Below are 17718 nucleotides of genomic sequence, written 5' to 3'. Positions count from 1 at the left end.
CAATGTGATGCTGCAGTTTAGGATAAACAGTGGAAAACAACTGCCAGTTTCTCTGGTGGCAGAAGTTTGGGGGAGAGAAAATTTACTGGAAAATGTATCTCTAATTGCTGTGTAGGAGCTGCTTCTGCTACCAAAAAATTGGGATTGTCTTTGCTGTTCTCACTGGTGTGGTACCATGAAGCAGCAGGCTAGCCAGGAGGGAATGTTTCCTTTCTGATACATGACCATCTTTATTTACTGCAGCTTGACAATTTGCAAGCACGGGTGTGAAGTATGGAAAATGTTTTGACAACGGGGAATAACTAATGGTGCCATTGCAAACGTGACACAGAAAGTACCTCAAATCCCTGTCATTCAAAACTTTTTCCCCTCCTTTTTTTACAGCAGATAAACTGTTACCTACTGCGAGATTCTTTCCTGGGGCATTTGCAGTGTGTGATTTCAATGTTTGTTTTCTCATTTCTCACTTCTCAGTGGTAATTAATGGCAAGTACTGCTGCCCAAAGATCTACTTCAACCACCGGTGCTTCTCGGGGCCTTACCTGAACAAAGGCAGGATTGCAGAGCTGCCCCAGTCCGTGGGACCTGGGAACTGTGTGCTGGTGCTGAAGGAGGTGAGCTGATGGACATCTTGTATTTTATATTTTAGTTTCTTTTGAGTTTGACTCCAAAAGGAGCAGCTCAAGCACTGCATAGAGAGGCCTACAAACAGCAGAGTATCTTAAACACCAGAGTATCGGTCTAATTACAGATGGGTAATTCAGAAATTTAAGCTGATGATAAGTAAGGAGTGTCTTTTTGCATATAATAAAGTATAAATCATGAATGGTTTTATGAATAGCTGATAAGAGTAAAAGCCTCTCATTCATCTAAGTAACACTCAGCCTTCTACTGCTGAATTTTATTTTCTGTTAAAACAGTATAACCTGTAATTACCACAATCAAAGGAGTTAGTATCTTTTTATAGCTGTAATAAATGTTTCCATTTTAATTAACAGAAATTAGCTGGAGATAATCCCAAAATTCCTTTATGGTTTGCACTGTTGATGGTAAAACAGAGGAAATACAGATTTTCTTAGTCAAAATGGCAAACTACATTCAGTAATTGGGAAATGAAAAGAGTTATCTGTGCTTTATAAGTTGGATATAATTTGCATAGATCAGGTGAAGTTACAGTTTGGCTTCTTAATGTAACTGAGGGAGGAGGAAGCCATTCTTTAATGCCAGAGAGCTTCTTCTCCAGAATGTTTTTCACAGCAAATTTACGGATACTTTAATGTAATAATTATTTTTCTGAAATTTCAAAAAAGATCATGAGGTGGTTATTATCTGACCTGAGAGGCTGGAAATTTCCCAAGACTGGAATATAACTGGATATGCACAACTTGAGCTGTCATGAAATGATTACTTTATATATAAGAATTGGCTTAACATACCTGGAATTTTACCTTCCCTACCAAGTATCTTAATGGGGAGAGGGCTTTAAGACTTTCTGGCAGACATGCTGTAAAACAAGAGTCTGGTTGTCAAGAATCAAGCAGACTATTGAAAAAGGGCCAATTTTGCATGCAGAAAAGTACCCTATCCTTTCTGCCTATTTCAGTATTTTATTGAAAGAACTGCAAAAGAGCAAATGTGAAATTCTGTGGCAGCTTCATTTAATCTTGAAGGTTTATTCTGCTTCATTGCCTGAAAGCAGAAAGTGTGCACAAATCCTGCTGATGTGCAGGTACTGAGTGGTGCTGAAAGTTCAGTCAGTATGTTCAATTGTATTCATTTCAGTTGTGAGTCTTGCTCATTGTAGGGATCCTAGAGTTTGGTGCTTGCATTATATCTAATAGTTCTCTTTGATTTCTGGACTGCTGCATTAGTAGCAATAAAACTGCAAATTTGTAATGTCAAGGTTGTTATGCACCCAGTTGGGAATGATCTGGAATAAGCACACAGTGAGCATAAAAAGTACAATTAGAGTGCACATTTTGTACTATCCCCCACTAACTTCTGGTTATTCACAGCCTCCAAGTTACTTTACAGTACTCGAGAAATCATTATTTTATTAAAATAGAGACCTTATCATGGTTCATGGAAGCAAAACAGATGAGAGTTTAGGATTCTGCACTATGGTTTTGTTGTTAGCAGGCAGCAAAATCCTGCAGCGTTTTTTGGCACAGCTTCACATGACACACAATCTTTAAGATAATCGCTCAGATTTAGCCAAGGTCATGCAAGTTTGGGAGTTCTCAGCCCCAGGCATTAATTTAGTGATGTGTAATTCAAGGGCAATGACTTGGAAATTGCTGGATACACTCGTGACTGTGCAGACGAATTCTGAGGGCTGGGAAGGCCCAAAGTGTTGGCTGCTCTCAGTGCTCGTTTGGGCACTGTCAGGAGGTGTCTGTAATCCTGCTGTGAATGAGTGCTTTGATGCTAGATAATTTGGATGAATAGGAGTAATTTCCTATTCTGCCCTGGCACTTTAAAACAGATTTATTGTACAAATAACTTACACATGTTTCCTGCTCTTCCCTCCCGTGCTGTAGGTTCTCACTTTATTGATCAACGCTGCCTACAAACCCAGCCGTGTCCTGAGAGAGCTGCAGCTGGATGAAGAGGCTGCCTGGCATGGCCATGGAGAGACCCTAAAAGCCAAGTAAATTCTTGTCCTGTTCCCTGGCTCTTCAGGCCCAGTAGCTGTTCTCTGCAGGCTGTGCTTTAGCTTAGGTTTCAGGGAAGGAAAAATAGCTTAGAGCACATCAAGATGCCAGCATCCATTAACTGTTGAATTCTTTATAAATTTCTTTAAGAGTTCTGGTGGAGTGCATGTGATTTTAATGCTCCATAATATGGCAGTGTACTCTGCTACAGGCTTGTGAGCAGCTAGAGACTGGTGTGGCACTGGTACAACATTGTACTGACAGACGTCTGGGTGATTATTTTAAGATTTAAGATTATTTAATTCACCTGAAGATAATTATCAGTGTTTTAAAGCAAAAACATGTACTGCTTGTGAAGCTTCTCAGGCATTTCCACACATTTCTTAGTGGAAAAAAATTCTTCAGAAATAAAGTTAGAAGCTTTGAAATGGCCTGACATGGATGGCTTTCTACAGCAGTCTGCCCTAAAGTACTCCCAGTTTTCCTGCTGAGCTTTTTGGGTTGAAGCTTCTTTGCAAGATTACTTTTACAGCTAGGAAAAGAGCAGTGAACATATTTGCATATATTTGATAAGTCCAGATACTCCTTTATAGTCTAGGGATGGTTTTGTAATTAGGTCACTGTGCTTGCATATTAGAGATTAGATTTTCCCAATGTGCCACTGCACACTTTCCTACATAATTTTGAACGTGTCACTAATTCTTTTGTTGGATCAGTTTCACGTACAAAATGACATCTTTCCATATATTGGAGGACTGCTCTGAATTGGGCAATAGGAAGATGACAAAGGTTTGTGTAAATAGAGGGTATAGCTGAGGAATAAAGAAAAAAATATTTGTTTAGTGTCGCTGAAGTTGCTGTTTGCTTGCTTTTGCCACAGTAGTGACTCTAGGGGTATCTGGACTATGATGATACAGTTGGTTTTTACAAGGTATTACCTAGGTACTTGCAGGCCTGAAACATCTCTGGTAGATATCAGCACATGCTTGTAGCTGCACATGCTTTGCTAGTAGGGCAAAGCAGAAATGCTAAGCAGCTCTGGCAGATATTGCACAGTGCAGCTCTTTCAGTGTAATGGCAAGGTTGGTGAACAAAAAGGAACAATTTCTTCATTTAAATCAAACAGGAGCAGTATGCAGTGTCATGCAAGTGACTGCCCCAGGGAATTGTTCAGCAGTTAGACAAAAGCTGATTGGAAATGTGGCAGTGGTACCCTTGTCTCCATAGGATGAGCACAGAAAGGCTCACCAAAAGCTGTCTGCTGTTACCTGAATTAACTCAGTGGGTGCTCTGAGCCTTGAGGAACCAGCTGTCCATGCCACAGTGGGCATTTCTGCAGTCCCATAAAAACAAAGAGAGAGCAAACCATTTGTCAACAAAGAAAACAAAATATCTGAACTTTGGGACAGTCCCCTCAGATGGTGTTTTGTAGCTGTTGATGGGGCAGTGTTGCTGTGTTTGGTACTGCAGCCACCTCTGTAATGGATTTTCTTTATTTGGGGATCTGACAGAAGAGACATGAGCTCCTGTTTCCTGGACTTGGCAGTCCATAAAGTTCATCATTGCTCGTATTTTTCTCAGTTTGATCTCAGTATTTTTGTACACCTTTCAATGAAGTCCTTTGATCCTGGTAATTAGGAGATTCCTAATTATGCCTGTATTTTCACTGCTAGGTACAAAGGCAAGAGCTACCGTGCCACCGTGGAGGTTGTGAGGACGGCAGATCGGGTGGCAGATTTCTGCAGGAAAACCTGCATCAAGCTGGAATGTTGTCCAAACCTCTTTGGCCCTCAGATGGTGCTGGATAAGTGTTCAGAGAACTGCTCTGTCCTGACAAAGACAAAATACAGTGAGTAGATCCCTGATCCACACCAAGGTGGAGTTTGGAGTGTTGCATTTTAGTTTCTTTTGGCTTTACACCAGAAGGACCAGCTCAAGCACTGCATGGAGAGGCCTACAAAATATTCATGTTCCAGTGTGTAGGGGAGAAAAAATTAATTCTGAATTAAGTGGTAGAACCATGGCTTAACTTCTCTTGTGTGCTTGAAACTTTATCTTTTTTAAACAACTTTGGGGACAAGAACATGGCATATTATAATTGCTTTTACCAATTTGTGGTGGGAAAAAAATCTACCACCTTTAAGCTCTTTTCTTAGTTTTAGGGTTTTTGTAGACTGGCTTTAACCATTTGACACTGTGAGAACAAATAGTGCATTGAGGCCATGTTTAAAAACTATAAATTGGACCAAATATTTGATAATTTTTGTATAAAATAGGATCATTTGGAGACTTCCCAGAGATGGAGGAAGTAAATCTTTACAGGGCAAACAAAATTGATCAGTAACTCTCATTCCTTAAATCAAATTGAAGTGGAAAATACAGACATAGTGATTTTGAAGATTTGCAGAACTGGGATTCCTATTGGGAAATGTTCTACTGATTTTCCAGTCCTGATGAGGGGCAAGCATAACTAGTGACCCTGAAGGTGCATTTCAGCAGTGTGCTCCTTCCCTCTGTCCTGGCAGCACACTATTATGGCAAGAGGAAAAACAAGCGGATAGGTCGGCCCCCGGGCGGCCACAGCAACCTGGAAGTAGCCATGAAGAAACCAAATAAAAGACGGAAGAGACGAAAACATTTCTTTGTTCATAAGAAAAAACGTTCTTCCACGTCTGTGGATAACACTCCAGCTGGATCTCCCCAGGTAGGACAGTGCTCATGCATCTGGGATGTGATCTTTGACTGCTTCATTTGAAACAGCAAACCTTGTAACTTCAGGGTTACAGCTGCTTTTTGTGTTTTCTCCTAACTCTTCAGGGCAGTGGGGCAGAAGAGGAGGATGACCAGGATGAGGTGGATGAAGAGTCTCTGACTGAGGACAGCACCTCAGAGCACCAAGATGAGCTGCTTGAAGAATCGGAGGTGTCAGAGAAGAAATCCCTGTCATCCTCTCCCACCCAGAGTGAACTGTCTCATTCCCTGGCTCAGGACCGAGACAAGAGGAAGAGGAAGCTCAGGACCTTCTCCTTTTCTGATGATGAAAACAAACCTCCTTCGCCAAAGGTAACTTAGAATGTGAATTTCTGCCCTGGCTTGCTCCCTGCTGAGCAAGCACCAAAATCCTGGGGTATTAACCACAATGTGTGTGTTCTCTGTTTCCCTGTGAAGGGCGTTGTGAAAACTCTACCGAATAATTAAAATCCATGATGTTTGTTATGGTTGAGTCATAGGACTGTAATTAAGACAAAGCATATGTGATATTTTGGGAATTCTTTTGGCTTGTCTAGGACATAAAGATGGAAGTTGCTGAAAAGCTGCAGCTGGACAGTAACCCTCTGGAATGGAGCGTGGCTGATGTGGTACGATTCCTCAAATCCACTGACTGTGCTCCCCTGGCAAGGATTTTCCTTGATCAGGTATCATTTTCTGGCTGCTGAATGTTGAATCTGTCACTTGGCTTCTTATCCCCAAAGGAGTCTGAAAAAGAATTTTTTTAATAGGGTTCTGAGGAAATAAACAACTTGGGCAATCTGTGGCAGTTTGAGAGAGGAGAGTTCAGGGAATGACCAGAATTTTTCAGGTTTCTCACTACTGGGGGGGGAAGATATTTTGGTCTGCAGAGCATCTGAATCTTAAAACTGCAAATAATGCCTACAACAATGCACCGTGACAAAAGTCAACATTTTATTTGCATCTTGGTGTTAAACTTAGTCATAAAAACAGTGTCTATTAAAACTGTACTATTAGAACTAATGGTTAGGGTGGTTTGTAGTGGTGGATGTTGCAGATGTACTTCACCTTGTGGAACTTCTATTTCTATTTTTTATTTAGAAAGATGCAGTGGTTGGTTAAAATTACTTTCTGCATGAAATTCCCTTGGTTTCTTTTGTTGGGTTGTATTTTTTACAGTAGAATCTCCTGAGAGTCTGTGCCTTGGTGGATTTGAGCTGGCATTTTAAGAAAGGAGTTAATTTGTTGTGTGTGAGAGAGATTTTTAAGCTGCCTGGGGAACATGAAAGAAGCATCTAATTCACAAACGGTCACAAATGTGAAATTACAGCAAGTCAAAGCTGAAGGAGCAGGGAGAATAACAACAAAGTCACTCTGGAATTTTTGTCTTGTGACAGGAAATCGATGGCCAGGCACTGCTGCTGCTGACCCTGCCCACTGTTCAGGAGTGCATGGACTTGAAGCTTGGACCAGCTATTAAACTCTGCCATCACATTGAGAGGGTCAAACTTGCCTTCTACCAGCAGTTTGCAAACTGAGGAGCAGCCAAGTTGAAGTGGACCTTTGAAGCACAACTACAAAACCATGCTCCTTCTCTAGCAAGTAAAGCCAAATGAACTTAAACTGAGGCCCTGGTGACCTAAAAGTGTGTGTCAGCCTCAATTTTTTCTATTTCAACAGAAGGAAGACAACATCTGGAGCAAAATGCCAAGGCAAACACAGGGGCTACTCTACCAGCTGCCAGCTTGGGAACACAATAGTCTCTTGCTCTATGGTTCCCTTTTTTTAATGTATTTTTTAATGATGACAGAAAAGTCTCCTCTTGTGGGAAATGACATTTCAATAGTTCTGTTGGCACGGAACTTTAAAAGGAGAAACGGATCCTGTTTACGTTCGCATGTAGGCTGCCAGAAATAACCTTTCTGTTCCTGATGTTTCACAGAATCCCCTGCCCTCCCTGTGGATGAACACTTGCTTTACCACAGCACTGACTTTGGAATGTGTTCTTTGCACATTCGTGTGTTAATGTTGAGATTTTTAATGAATTTGTTCATTGTTAGGACAACAATGTGGCCACAGGGTTCTGAATGTACAGTATAGCAAGAGTGTGGTTCCTTTTGAAGTTTTTGTTTGTTTATTTTGGTTTGTTTCACTGTTGTTGGTTTTGCTTTTGTTTTTACTACCTCTGTAGCCTGAACAGTAGAAGTGATGAACTAAAAAGGGAGGGAACTGCTCTTTCTGGACACGTGGTCCATGGCTGCACAGCAGTCTGGCTTCTGTGGGCATGTCCAGAGTGCAAACCAATGTCAGCTTCTGTTCCAAAGCTTTAGCTGAAACTTCTGTAGGCATAACCTGGATGTTTCCTTTTTTCAGATGTCAGAAAACTGAATTATTTTGCACTTCTCTTACAGGCAGGCTGTAGGACATAAGGAAGGAAAGAGAAAGTGCCTCTGCATTTTCTATATTTGGGTTGTCAGATTTTTATTTTTTTCTTTATTGTATGAAGTTATTTCCTTTTTCTTCTAGCAAACAATTGGGCCATGTACATAAAGCCTGTCAGCAGACTTTTGCTTTGCTACCTGAACATCTATTTAGAGAATACACTAAGGAAACTGCAATCAATAGAGGACTGCAACATAGCTTTGCCAGTGTTTGCATTCTGGAAACTCTTATGAGCTTGACTTTGTATTTTTAACTATCTACAGATGCTCAGGATCAGACTTGATGAAAATTTGGTGAGTTGGCAAGGGATTTGTGTGCTTGTATTACAGAAAAGGAAAAGCACCAGTGGGGCATCTTAGTTCCATCAGTAGACTCACAGTAGGATGAACTGCTGATTTTAATTTTCCATGGTAATAAAACCCAATCAGCCACTTGCTGTAGGCCAATGCTTTACATTTGGAGTAACAGGGCTTATGTTACTTTCCATTAAAGGTGTGGGGAAACTCACATCAGGCTCAAGATCTGCATCACATCAGTGCTGAGTTTCAGCTGGCTTGCATTCATTCACTCTGCCTGTTCTCAGTGTTTGGAGGAGCACAGGCAGGAGCTGGATGTGTCCAGCTCTGCTCCTTTATGTCCTGTTCAAATCCATCTGCAGGAAGCTCCTGGCCCACGAAGGCATGTGAGTCAGGAAGGTGTTTGCTGCAGGAGTGGCTTTAGGAAGGATGCAGTTATTGGGTTCTGATGAACAGGGATTACTCTGCTCAAATGGAATGATTGGAGTGTCCCTTAGGCCCAGTGTGACTGGCCATTCCAAAGCTGTGAGCTGCAGGATTCAGCAGGATGTGCTCTGTAGGCTGAGAGCTGAGTGCCACAGCCTGTGACTTCACCTGCCCCCTTGGTGCTGAGGGGGAGCTGCCTCCAGTGAAAAGCAGAGCTCAGTAACTGGGGCTGGTTGCTTTTGCCCCTTAGAGTAACTGCCTAGTCAAGGCAGAACTATTCACACAATTATTAAAATCAGATTTTTTTTTTCATTCCAGAATCAAAATGTCAGATTATTTATTAGCTGAATATTGCTTAGGGCGGGCAGTGTGTAGCTAGGGCAATTTTTCTCCCATCTTGTAAGCAGAGTGTGAAGACACAATTAAATTGAAATCGAAGTGTCCCTTTTTCCTCCTTACACCAGATATGTGGCCAATAAATGGATGATTTGGCTCTTCATATTGTGCTTAGATCATTTGCCTGTATTCCAGTCCCTTAGGACAAACTCATTCAGAAGCCATTAGGCTTGAAAAAATTTCTAAAGAAACACTGCTGCTTTGCTGTCAGCAACTTGTCTTGAGAAATTTGACCAGCAGAGAACTTCTGGGCTGTGAGATGATGCTTTTGGGTCAGTGCAGTAGAATTCCCAGAGTTCTGTTGTCCTGGTGCCCAGCAGGATTGCCCTGCATAGCCAGGAGAAGTTGCTTCCACCTTTCCCCATGGACAGATAGATGTCTTTTTAAGTAGCTGTCAGGAGAGAACAGAGCTGAACATGTCATTTAGTGGACCTGTTAACATGATGCCTGGGGTTTTAAATACAAATGTCATACTCCTTTTCTCAGTAAATAAAGCAGTCAGCAGTTTCAGCCCTTAGTGGGATACTCACTGGTCACCTTTGGCATGTTTTATAGGCTGGATTTTTCTGCCTTGTTTTGGGAGGCACTGACAGTCTGGTCCCAATGGGATCTATTTTTGTTGAGATTTTCAAAAGGGATGTTTTCATTATTTGTGAAATGTTTTTATGCTGCACACGGGTACTGTACACTCTGTTTCCTGGAAAAAAATGCACTCTGTTTTATTGCTGGATTTAAAAGGGATAATTGGGGCTTTATCTTGATGGATGGTGTTTCTACTTGACTCTGTTTCAAGTTCCTCTTTCTCTGTGCGTGGCAGATGACACAACTGCACTTACTTGTTCATCTTACTCCAGTATGACTTGAAATGAGCTCACGTGCTGCTTTAGTCACTCTTCAAAACTGGATTTTGTGTAGCTGGTGGCTGAATCTTGGATTTGGGTGACAGCAATGTTTCACCATCAGACATCACTGGGACTGCAGTAATTTAGGGTTCAGGGGTTTATGCTGTCCTCTAGCACATAATTCACCATACAGTACAACAAAGCTGGAGTCCAGGAAAAGGCACTGATGTCTTAACAAATGTCTCCAGTACAAGAAAATGAACTCTCCACTGAGCCTTGTGTACTGTTAATGTGGCTGGGAACAGGAGTTTACCTTTGGCTTGACCCATTGAGGGTTTCTTGCTTGTCATGTTTTCACATGCATTGTGCAGTCCTGGGTTTGCACATTGCAGCTTCAGAAACCTGGTGGTGCCACTTTGGCTGGGCTAAGCTTAGCCTTGTTAGGCAGGAGGATTTTGCTGGGCCACTGTTGTGTGCTTTCTGCACCAACTGAAGGATTCTGTAACAGAGAAGTATTTGACCTCCAAAAATGCCATGGAGGTTTAATGTGGTAGAATTATTCCCAAAGCACAAGCAGCTTGCAGTCCATCCTAAACTGAAAGCAGTCCTTCCAGGAGAGGAGAGGTACAACACTGATCTTGGTGAATGAAGATTACTTTTTTCCTATCTCTAAACATTTCTGAAAGTTCCTCTTTGAGGAATTAAATAAAAGGCAGATTAATTTCTGTATTGTATAGAACCCCAGGAGTGTTTGCAGTCTCTCCTGGGGTCAATGGAAACAGTACATACAGAGTTTGGGAGTGGTTTTAAAGATTTACATTCTCTGTCACAACTTTTAGCAGTATTTTGTTGTTGTTTTAGGATTTGCTAGTGTTTGTTCTTTATTCCAGTGATGCTTTAAAGGAGGGAAGGAGTATTTAGCTGCTAGGTCCACAGAAGTGTAAATATATTTACAGGCAATTGGACTGAGCACTCCATTCTTCTGTATGAAGTACAAGCCTTGGTACTTTGTTGGCAGAGAGCCCAGTGGCTTGTGAGATTTTTGAATGTAATGGAATAGGCTTCAAAACTATCGAGCTCGAGTTGGAGACTGGATGGATACCTTTGGACCAAATCTGTTGTTACTAAATGAAGTAGCCTTACCAGAAAGCCAAAAATATGATCCTGTACAAAGCTACTCCTTAGCCAGTCCTGTCACAAAGTGTCAGCCTGGTTACTGCCTACTGTGAGCTCAGAGTACCTAAAAGTAACTAAGCACAAAGACGTAGGCTGGGTCAGGAGACCTCAGATGTAGGATGAAGGCTCCCTTACAGGGGATTGTGTGCTGACCCCTTGTTTCACAGTGCTGCTGCCCTTCCCCAAACTTGCATGTAGCCTTGTTTTCAAAGGCAGCCTTTGGGTGAAGGATTGGGAACACCAGAGACAACAAGCCTCTTTTATTGTTGTAAAACCAAAATACCAATCTGTATCAAACACAGCAAAAATGAGTTAAGGTTAGTGGCACTTTGTCTCCGTGGTCATTTTGGTGGTATCTGTTCTGAAATGCACCAGACATGCAAGTGGACAAAGTTGCTCAGTCCAGGTGCCCAGGCAGCAGTGCTTGGCCCAGCTTTAAGCCATGGAAGTGAGCAGATCTGTGCTGACAGAGCTCCAGGGCTGTGGGTCTGAGTGACTTAGCACAAGCAATGGCACCCCTGGCCTGGCACAGACCAGGGGGAGCAGCCCTGGGGCTCGGGGACAGCACTGAGCTCTGGGCACAAAGGAATTCTCACCCACTCTGAAAGCTGTTGAGCACCAGTTTCCAAGAAACCTCATGGCAAAACAAACAAAAAAATCTGTAGGTGTCATGTTTCTCCTCTCCTTTTTAATTCTTTTTTTTTTGTTATTTCTGTTTAAAATAAATTTTAAATAATCTCTATAGACAATCAGAGGTCTTCTAGGAATCTCTACCCAAAAGGGTGCCAGCTCCACACCTGTGGGCCTCTTTCTTATACTAACTCATTGGAACTGATGCACTTTTCCTGTATTTTGCCTTTTTTAATTAGCTGCTTGTTCTTAAACAAAGATTTAAATGCATATTGTGTTGTGTCCCTTCTGCTTGTTTTATCTTTCTTTATCTTTTAAAAGAAAAAAATATATATGCAGTGAGACTGAAGTACTACATGGAAGAGAAACATGCACAAGAAAATATGCCTATTAAGTCCCACCATTGTTTGAGCAGGTGTAACAATTTAATCAGAGGATTTTTTTAAAAAATATTTTGGATGGATATTTTACTTGTTTTTTCTGTAAATAGTGTACAAAAGTTTGTGTTATATGACAGTTTTAAGTGGTTGTAAGAAAATTAAAAAAGATACTTAAACTGTTACTGATGGCTTTGGTATTAATATCATAAATACTGCTGCTGACCATGAGCAATTTTCCATCTTGGAAAACTGTGGAAAGTTGTCTGGAATGTTCCATTGCTTGCATAAAAGGTAAATGCAAGCCACATAAATACCACTTGGAGAGGCTTTGTGTTGATTGGGTTTATTCAGTCCCCTCAAATGGAGGAGTCCTCTTTATCAAAGCCTCTTCTAAGGTAACAGGTTTTGTTTCACAGGATGCTGAATCCAATTAATATACAGGAGCTGAGGACAAGACCTACAAATTGGAGTCATTTCCTTTTATTGCCTTCTTCAAACCTTGGAAGATGCCTGATACAATCCACTGCAAACCTTGCAGATGCTGCAGCCTCTGGATGGTTTTGTAAAGGTTAGTGCTACCCCAGCAAGCTGAAATTTTAAAACAGGCTGGCTTTGCTTCCTCTGAATAACATGAGATGTTTCAGAAAACTTTGCCTTGCAAAGTTCTTGTTTCCTTACTTGGCATTCCAACAGATTGTACTCAGCACTTGCTTCTTGGCTGAACTTCAGTTACCTTGAGCTGATTTTACACTGGCTGCAGAAAATGCATAGGAGTGGGATGAAACTGATTTGCTTAACACTGTCTTTAGACCTCTATAAATAAGCAGGATTTAACATAAATCTTCTACTTGCCTTCCCAGAGCACTGTCTGCTTGAGAGAAATCTGAAGGCTGGTGAATAGTACATAGCAGGAGGCAGTGATTTGTCTGCCACAGGTTTCAGAAGGGCTTATAGGAGTCATGATGAGATGAAACCCTTGAAGAGACATTTTGGGAGAATGATCTGGTTTAAAGCATGGAATATGGAGTAACATGAGGCATAAGCCCTTTGAGTTATGTTTCCAGATTCATGTCTGAAATATAGATTTTGTGTGTAAATAGCATTAGGTAAATCTTTAACCAGTATTGGGGTTAAGGTCAGGTATGTGTGTGGGATGACTGATGTTTAGCAGCAGCTGTGAAAGCTAAAAACCACCCTGGGCCACAAGCAAATAGGTCAAGTCCAGGTTACAAATGCAGTGCTTGATGGCTGTTACCACTGTGTGCAAGGGGGAGAAAAAGTAACCTGCTTTGGTCCATGTCTTTTCTGTTAGGTAACTCTTTGCTTTCCTGAGCTCTTGCTTTTGGCAGCTCAGAGCAGAAGAGTGTTGACCTGGGGCCAGAGGCACTGGACATAGAAGGCACTGTGTGCTGTGTGCTCTCTAGGTTAGAAAGCTGAGAGCATTTATTTTTCCAGCTGCAACTTCCAGACATTTATGACACAGCCTAAAAAGCAGAAAAATCACTGTTGTGTGCCAATACTCTTTGGCATCACTTGCCAGAAAGGACAGTCACGTAGGTAGGTTTGTGATGTAGACACAACAGATGTTATTTAAAGAACTAAATTTAAATTCGTGTGCTTGCCTTTGCTTTCTGGTAGACTTAAACATGTGCTTTCTGGGTCATATTTATAAGTGAATTCATATTAAGACATGGATTTAAATTATTTAAAGAAATTAAAGAAATTGTATAAGAAAACAATACAATGCAACATGACCTGGGTTGATCCTGCACTAAAAATAAGAGCTGAAACTTGATGCAGTTGTGGCTGGTGAGGATGAAGAGGGTACAGCACAACGGGGCCAGTCGAGACTCACTGGCCAACAGGTCCAGTTTCTCAGTTTTCCAAATGCAAGTGCCGACATGTTTTGTTTAACCCATTGGGCCGGGGGTTGCCGTTTACAAAGGATGAAACATTTTTGCTAAAGAACCCAGGTCATACTTTCCTCTTGCAAGGGCAATAGCAGCCCTGCCTGACCCTGTGCGGTCTGGGCTAAGCAAAGCCTCCCGTGCTGTGCTTCTTACCCGGGGATTCCTCGGGGCTGTGCCGCGGTTTGGAAAAGGGGGGGACGCTGGAGCCGGACGGTGTGTGCATGCTGGAGCCGGTGTTTGGATGCTGAAGCCGGTGTTTGGATGCTGGAGCCGGACGGTGTGTGGATGCGGGAGCCAGACAGCGTTCGGCAGCTGCCCGCAGCACCGGGCGCTCCTCTGCCGTGCCCCTCAGCCGGCTCTGCCCAGCGCTGCGGCGGCGCCCCCTGCTCCGGGGGCCGGTCCGTGTCAGGGCCGAGGGGCGGTGCGGTGACGCGGCGGGGCGGGCAGGGGCGGTACCGGGGCGGTGCGGGCCGGCAGCGGGGCGGAGCGGCAGCGGGGCCGAGCGGCAGCGGGGCCGGCGCGGCCGCCATGCGCCGCTGAGGGCGCCGGCCGGGCCTCGCCATGGGGGCGCCGCCGCCCAACGGCAGCCTCGGCCTCACCGCCGGCACCCCGCGGCCCGCAGGGGCGCCGGGGCCCGGGGACCGCGGCTGCGAGAACGGCGCCCTCATGGACAGATTCGGCATCTTCCTGCAGGGGCTCCTGGGCGTCGTGGCCTTCAGCACCCTCATGCGTGAGTGGCGGGGCCGCGGCCTCCGGCCTGGCGGGGAGCGGGGGGCGGCCCGAGGCCGGGTCGGGCTCGGTAGCGGTGCCGCGGCCGCGCTGCCCCGAGGCCGTCCCGGGAAGGGCCCGGCTGTCCCGGGCTCCCGGCCGGGCAGGGCTCGGAAGGGCCGCGGCGGCCTCGGGGGCGCAGCCGCCGGCGGCGCTTTGTGGGTGCCGGGTGAGCCGGAGCGGGGAGGCCTCAGAGGCGGTGGCTCAGGTCCTTTCGCTTTCTTAAACTTGCCTTCCTGCTCGTACCCGTGCTGGTGGAATTGACTGGGTGGGTGTGTGTTCTGCTTGGGATCCTGCCAGCAGGAGGAGGCGGTGTGTGCGGAACCGCTCGGGTTTGGGATGTACACAAGTCACGGGTTTGGCTGATCAGGTTTGCTGCAGGTGAACCTTCCCTGTCGTGTCACCAGCAGCAAAGCCACGCTTGTTTCGGTGGTGCCTCGCTTCCTTGGAGGGCCGTTCCTGGGAGCTGGAGCAGCCCCAGAGCTGTGTGGCCGCTGGCCGAGCTCCGCTGGCGGGCAGCGCTCCTGACGCTGCTCTCTGATTGTGGGGGAAAGGCAAGGAAGGTCTGGCGGCTCTGCCCTGTGGGAGGGAGTCACAGCAATGTGAAACAGTTCTGGGGGATTGTCTCTGTGCCGTGGTCTGTTTAGTATCCTTTGGCTGGAGGAGTGGAAAAGAAGCTCGGTGTCATTGCTCAGCTGACTATGACCTTGCTAGTAGCAAAAAGTGGGAGAGGAAAAAGAGAACATCAGGGGTGTGTTTTACAGCTTGATCTAAAGACTAAGATCCTGTTTACATTAGAATTGCCCCGATGCCTTTTCGTGCTGCTGTCATACCTTTATGGTTAACTCAGACATTCGCTTCCACGTTATATTTGCATGCCTTGGTGTTCAGTCGCTATTGACAATTACATTGTTCTTCTAAAAGCTATGTGTGTAGCTGTCACCCTGTGGCTGAAGGGCAGCAGCAATCAGCAGTGTAGCATTTGGTCAGTGACAGCAGCCTCATAATTAGAAGTTTTAGCAGTTTCTAAACAGAAGTACCTCTGTGTAAGAAGGTGATGAGTACACAGTGTTGGTTTTAGATTTAAGGGACACAAATAGGTAACTTTTATGGATTTGGCATCAACGGATGAAGAACTGTAGATGTTAGTTGTCAGGATGGTATTTTTTTTTTTAGAAACAGTATCTTTATGCATACTACAGTAACGCTGGACTAAGTGATGACAAGAAAAAGCAACTATAAAAAGTAGGGAATAGAAAAATGAAAACCTTGTTGTTGGCTGCGCTTTCTGACCTGTGTTAGGAACTGTTAAACCATGAACTGGGAGGAGATTGTTGATGCAGTTGTGGCAGAGGGGAGTGGAAGGCAGCCAGTCCTCACAAGGTACTGCTGAGAAAGGAGTCTGTGTCCAAAGCAGACTAGAGCAAAATCTTAGCAACTTATCATTCTTAAAAGTGCATATATTCAAAAACAGGACAGGTTTGTTTGTCCCAGCTTTGCCACAGTATTTTGTGCCTCTCCCTGAGCAGGAAGAGAAGCTGGTGGGCCTGTTACACTGGTACAAGTCTCTCTCTGTTAGGGGCTGTTTTGTGCCAAAATTCTGTTTGTCTGACAGCTATTTCTGCATGTTTCTATTCACTAGCATCATAAAGTCACCCCAGGACACCTTTTTAAGTAATATCTAAAACACCTAGTGTCTTGTTCCAAACCCTTTAAAGTTTCCTCAACAAACAGGGCTTTTTGTGGCAGGTAAGATGTGACAGAAAAGCAGGAACTTGTGGCTGAGCATGGAGGGAGAGCTCAGCAAACGTCTGGGCACCTGCACAGCTGTTCCTGTCGAGGCTGCTGGGGCAGGAGGGGTGACACAGCTGCTGGAGCTGCATCACAGGACTGCTTGCATCTGAGCTGGAGCAGCTCTGGTCCTCAAGCTGTCTGGCACAGGAGAGGCTCTGGCACAGAGAGAGGAACAAGTGGTTGTAGGCAGGGGCTGATTCAGATTTGTGACTGCAGCCAGGCCCCTTTGGAACAGCAGTAATTCTCTGTGTGCAGCTGTAGCATTTCTCCACTCTTGCCTTACTGGTCTGGTATTTAAATTTAATAAGGAGGAAGTCACTTGTCTTTTGTCTTCTTTTTTTTTTCTTTTTGAAAGGAAGCACTAGAAGGAGATGTTCTAATATTTCAGTTGTGATTAATGGTACTGAGCCCTCTGTAGTAAAAGAAATTAAAGTAATGGCACCAGAGATACATTGCCCAATTGCTCTTTATGCACAGAAACTGTCTTTCTTTGAAAAATATTTGATTTGACATGTAAAGAATGAGAAATTTTGGTAGAGTGGCTGAATCAAAGGCTGACCCAGATGTGCCCTTTTCTAGACAAATTTTACCGTGCTTGTGTTCAGTGGAAAAAAGAAAATATTTTTAAATGTAGGCTGTAAGAGAAGAAGGACCTTTTCTGTGCCTCACTGCTGGATGTTCATCTACAAAGAACTGAACGACTGTTCTGAAAGCAAAATTATTTAAGATCTGACACTGCAGTGTGCCACCTTTTTGTTCACGCCCCTGTTCAGTTGCTGTAAAGCTGTGCTGTCAGCTGACCTGCCAATGATATCATTCAAACTTCAGATTTGAAGGGCTAAAATGTGTTAAGTATCAGGTTTTATTTTGTGGAAGATGTGGTGGCTCTCTGCCAGGGAGAGTGTGGGAGCTGCCCTGCTGTGTCTGTCTTGTGAAACTGGTGGGAAATGCTTTTAGCCCAGGCACATTGCAGCCCACCTTGTGTGTTCCCACTGCTGACTGGGCACAACCGACAAGTGACAGGAGTGCTGAATTTCTCACTTTGAGCTGACAAAATGTTCATTTGACATTCATTCCTAGGTTTCCTTTACCTTGACTCCCTGTTCTGACACGCAGGGAATGAGGTTCAGTTTCACCCACTCACCCCACCTTGCCATTTAAACGAATGACTTCCTTCTAGGTTTTTCCAGATGCAAATATAACCTGTCCCAAGCCCTAACCTTTTTCTTGTGGAAGGTGCTTCTAGTGATCATCCATCTCGAGTTTGTATGGGA

At 44.0% G+C, this 17718-nt stretch overlaps 2 protein-coding genes across 3 annotated transcripts in view; both read left to right on the top strand.

The window, feature by feature from the left end:
* The window catches only part of SFMBT1 (Scm like with four mbt domains 1), a 79991-nt gene extending 70633 nt beyond the window's left edge, over positions 1-9358 (top strand). For both annotated transcript variants that reach the window (XM_054280946.1, XM_054280945.1), the window contains 7 exons: positions 475-614; positions 2541-2650; positions 4328-4503; positions 5180-5358; positions 5472-5717; positions 5942-6070; positions 6782-9358. In XM_054280946.1, coding sequence (XP_054136921.1) covers positions 475-614; positions 2541-2650; positions 4328-4503; positions 5180-5358; positions 5472-5717; positions 5942-6070; positions 6782-6922 — 1121 coding nt within the window. In that variant the 3' untranslated portion in view covers positions 6923-9358. The remainder of the gene's footprint in view (positions 1-474; positions 615-2540; positions 2651-4327; positions 4504-5179; positions 5359-5471; positions 5718-5941; positions 6071-6781) is intronic.
* A 5085-nt stretch (positions 9359-14443) lies between these two features.
* STIMATE (STIM activating enhancer) overlaps positions 14444-17718 on the top strand; it is a 34972-nt gene continuing 31697 nt past the window's right edge. The window contains exon 1 of the mRNA XM_054281094.1: positions 14444-14612. Within this exon, the coding sequence (XP_054137069.1) occupies positions 14444-14612 (169 nt within the window). The remainder of the gene's footprint in view (positions 14613-17718) is intronic.

Source organism: Melozone crissalis, unplaced genomic scaffold, assembly GCF_028551555.1.
Source record: "Melozone crissalis strain CALT ecotype California unplaced genomic scaffold, PUWL_Pcris_2 ptg000029l_1, whole genome shotgun sequence".
Taxonomy (NCBI): domain Eukaryota; kingdom Metazoa; phylum Chordata; class Aves; order Passeriformes; family Passerellidae; genus Melozone; species Melozone crissalis.
This window is presented reverse-complemented; position numbering and strand designations above follow the sequence as displayed.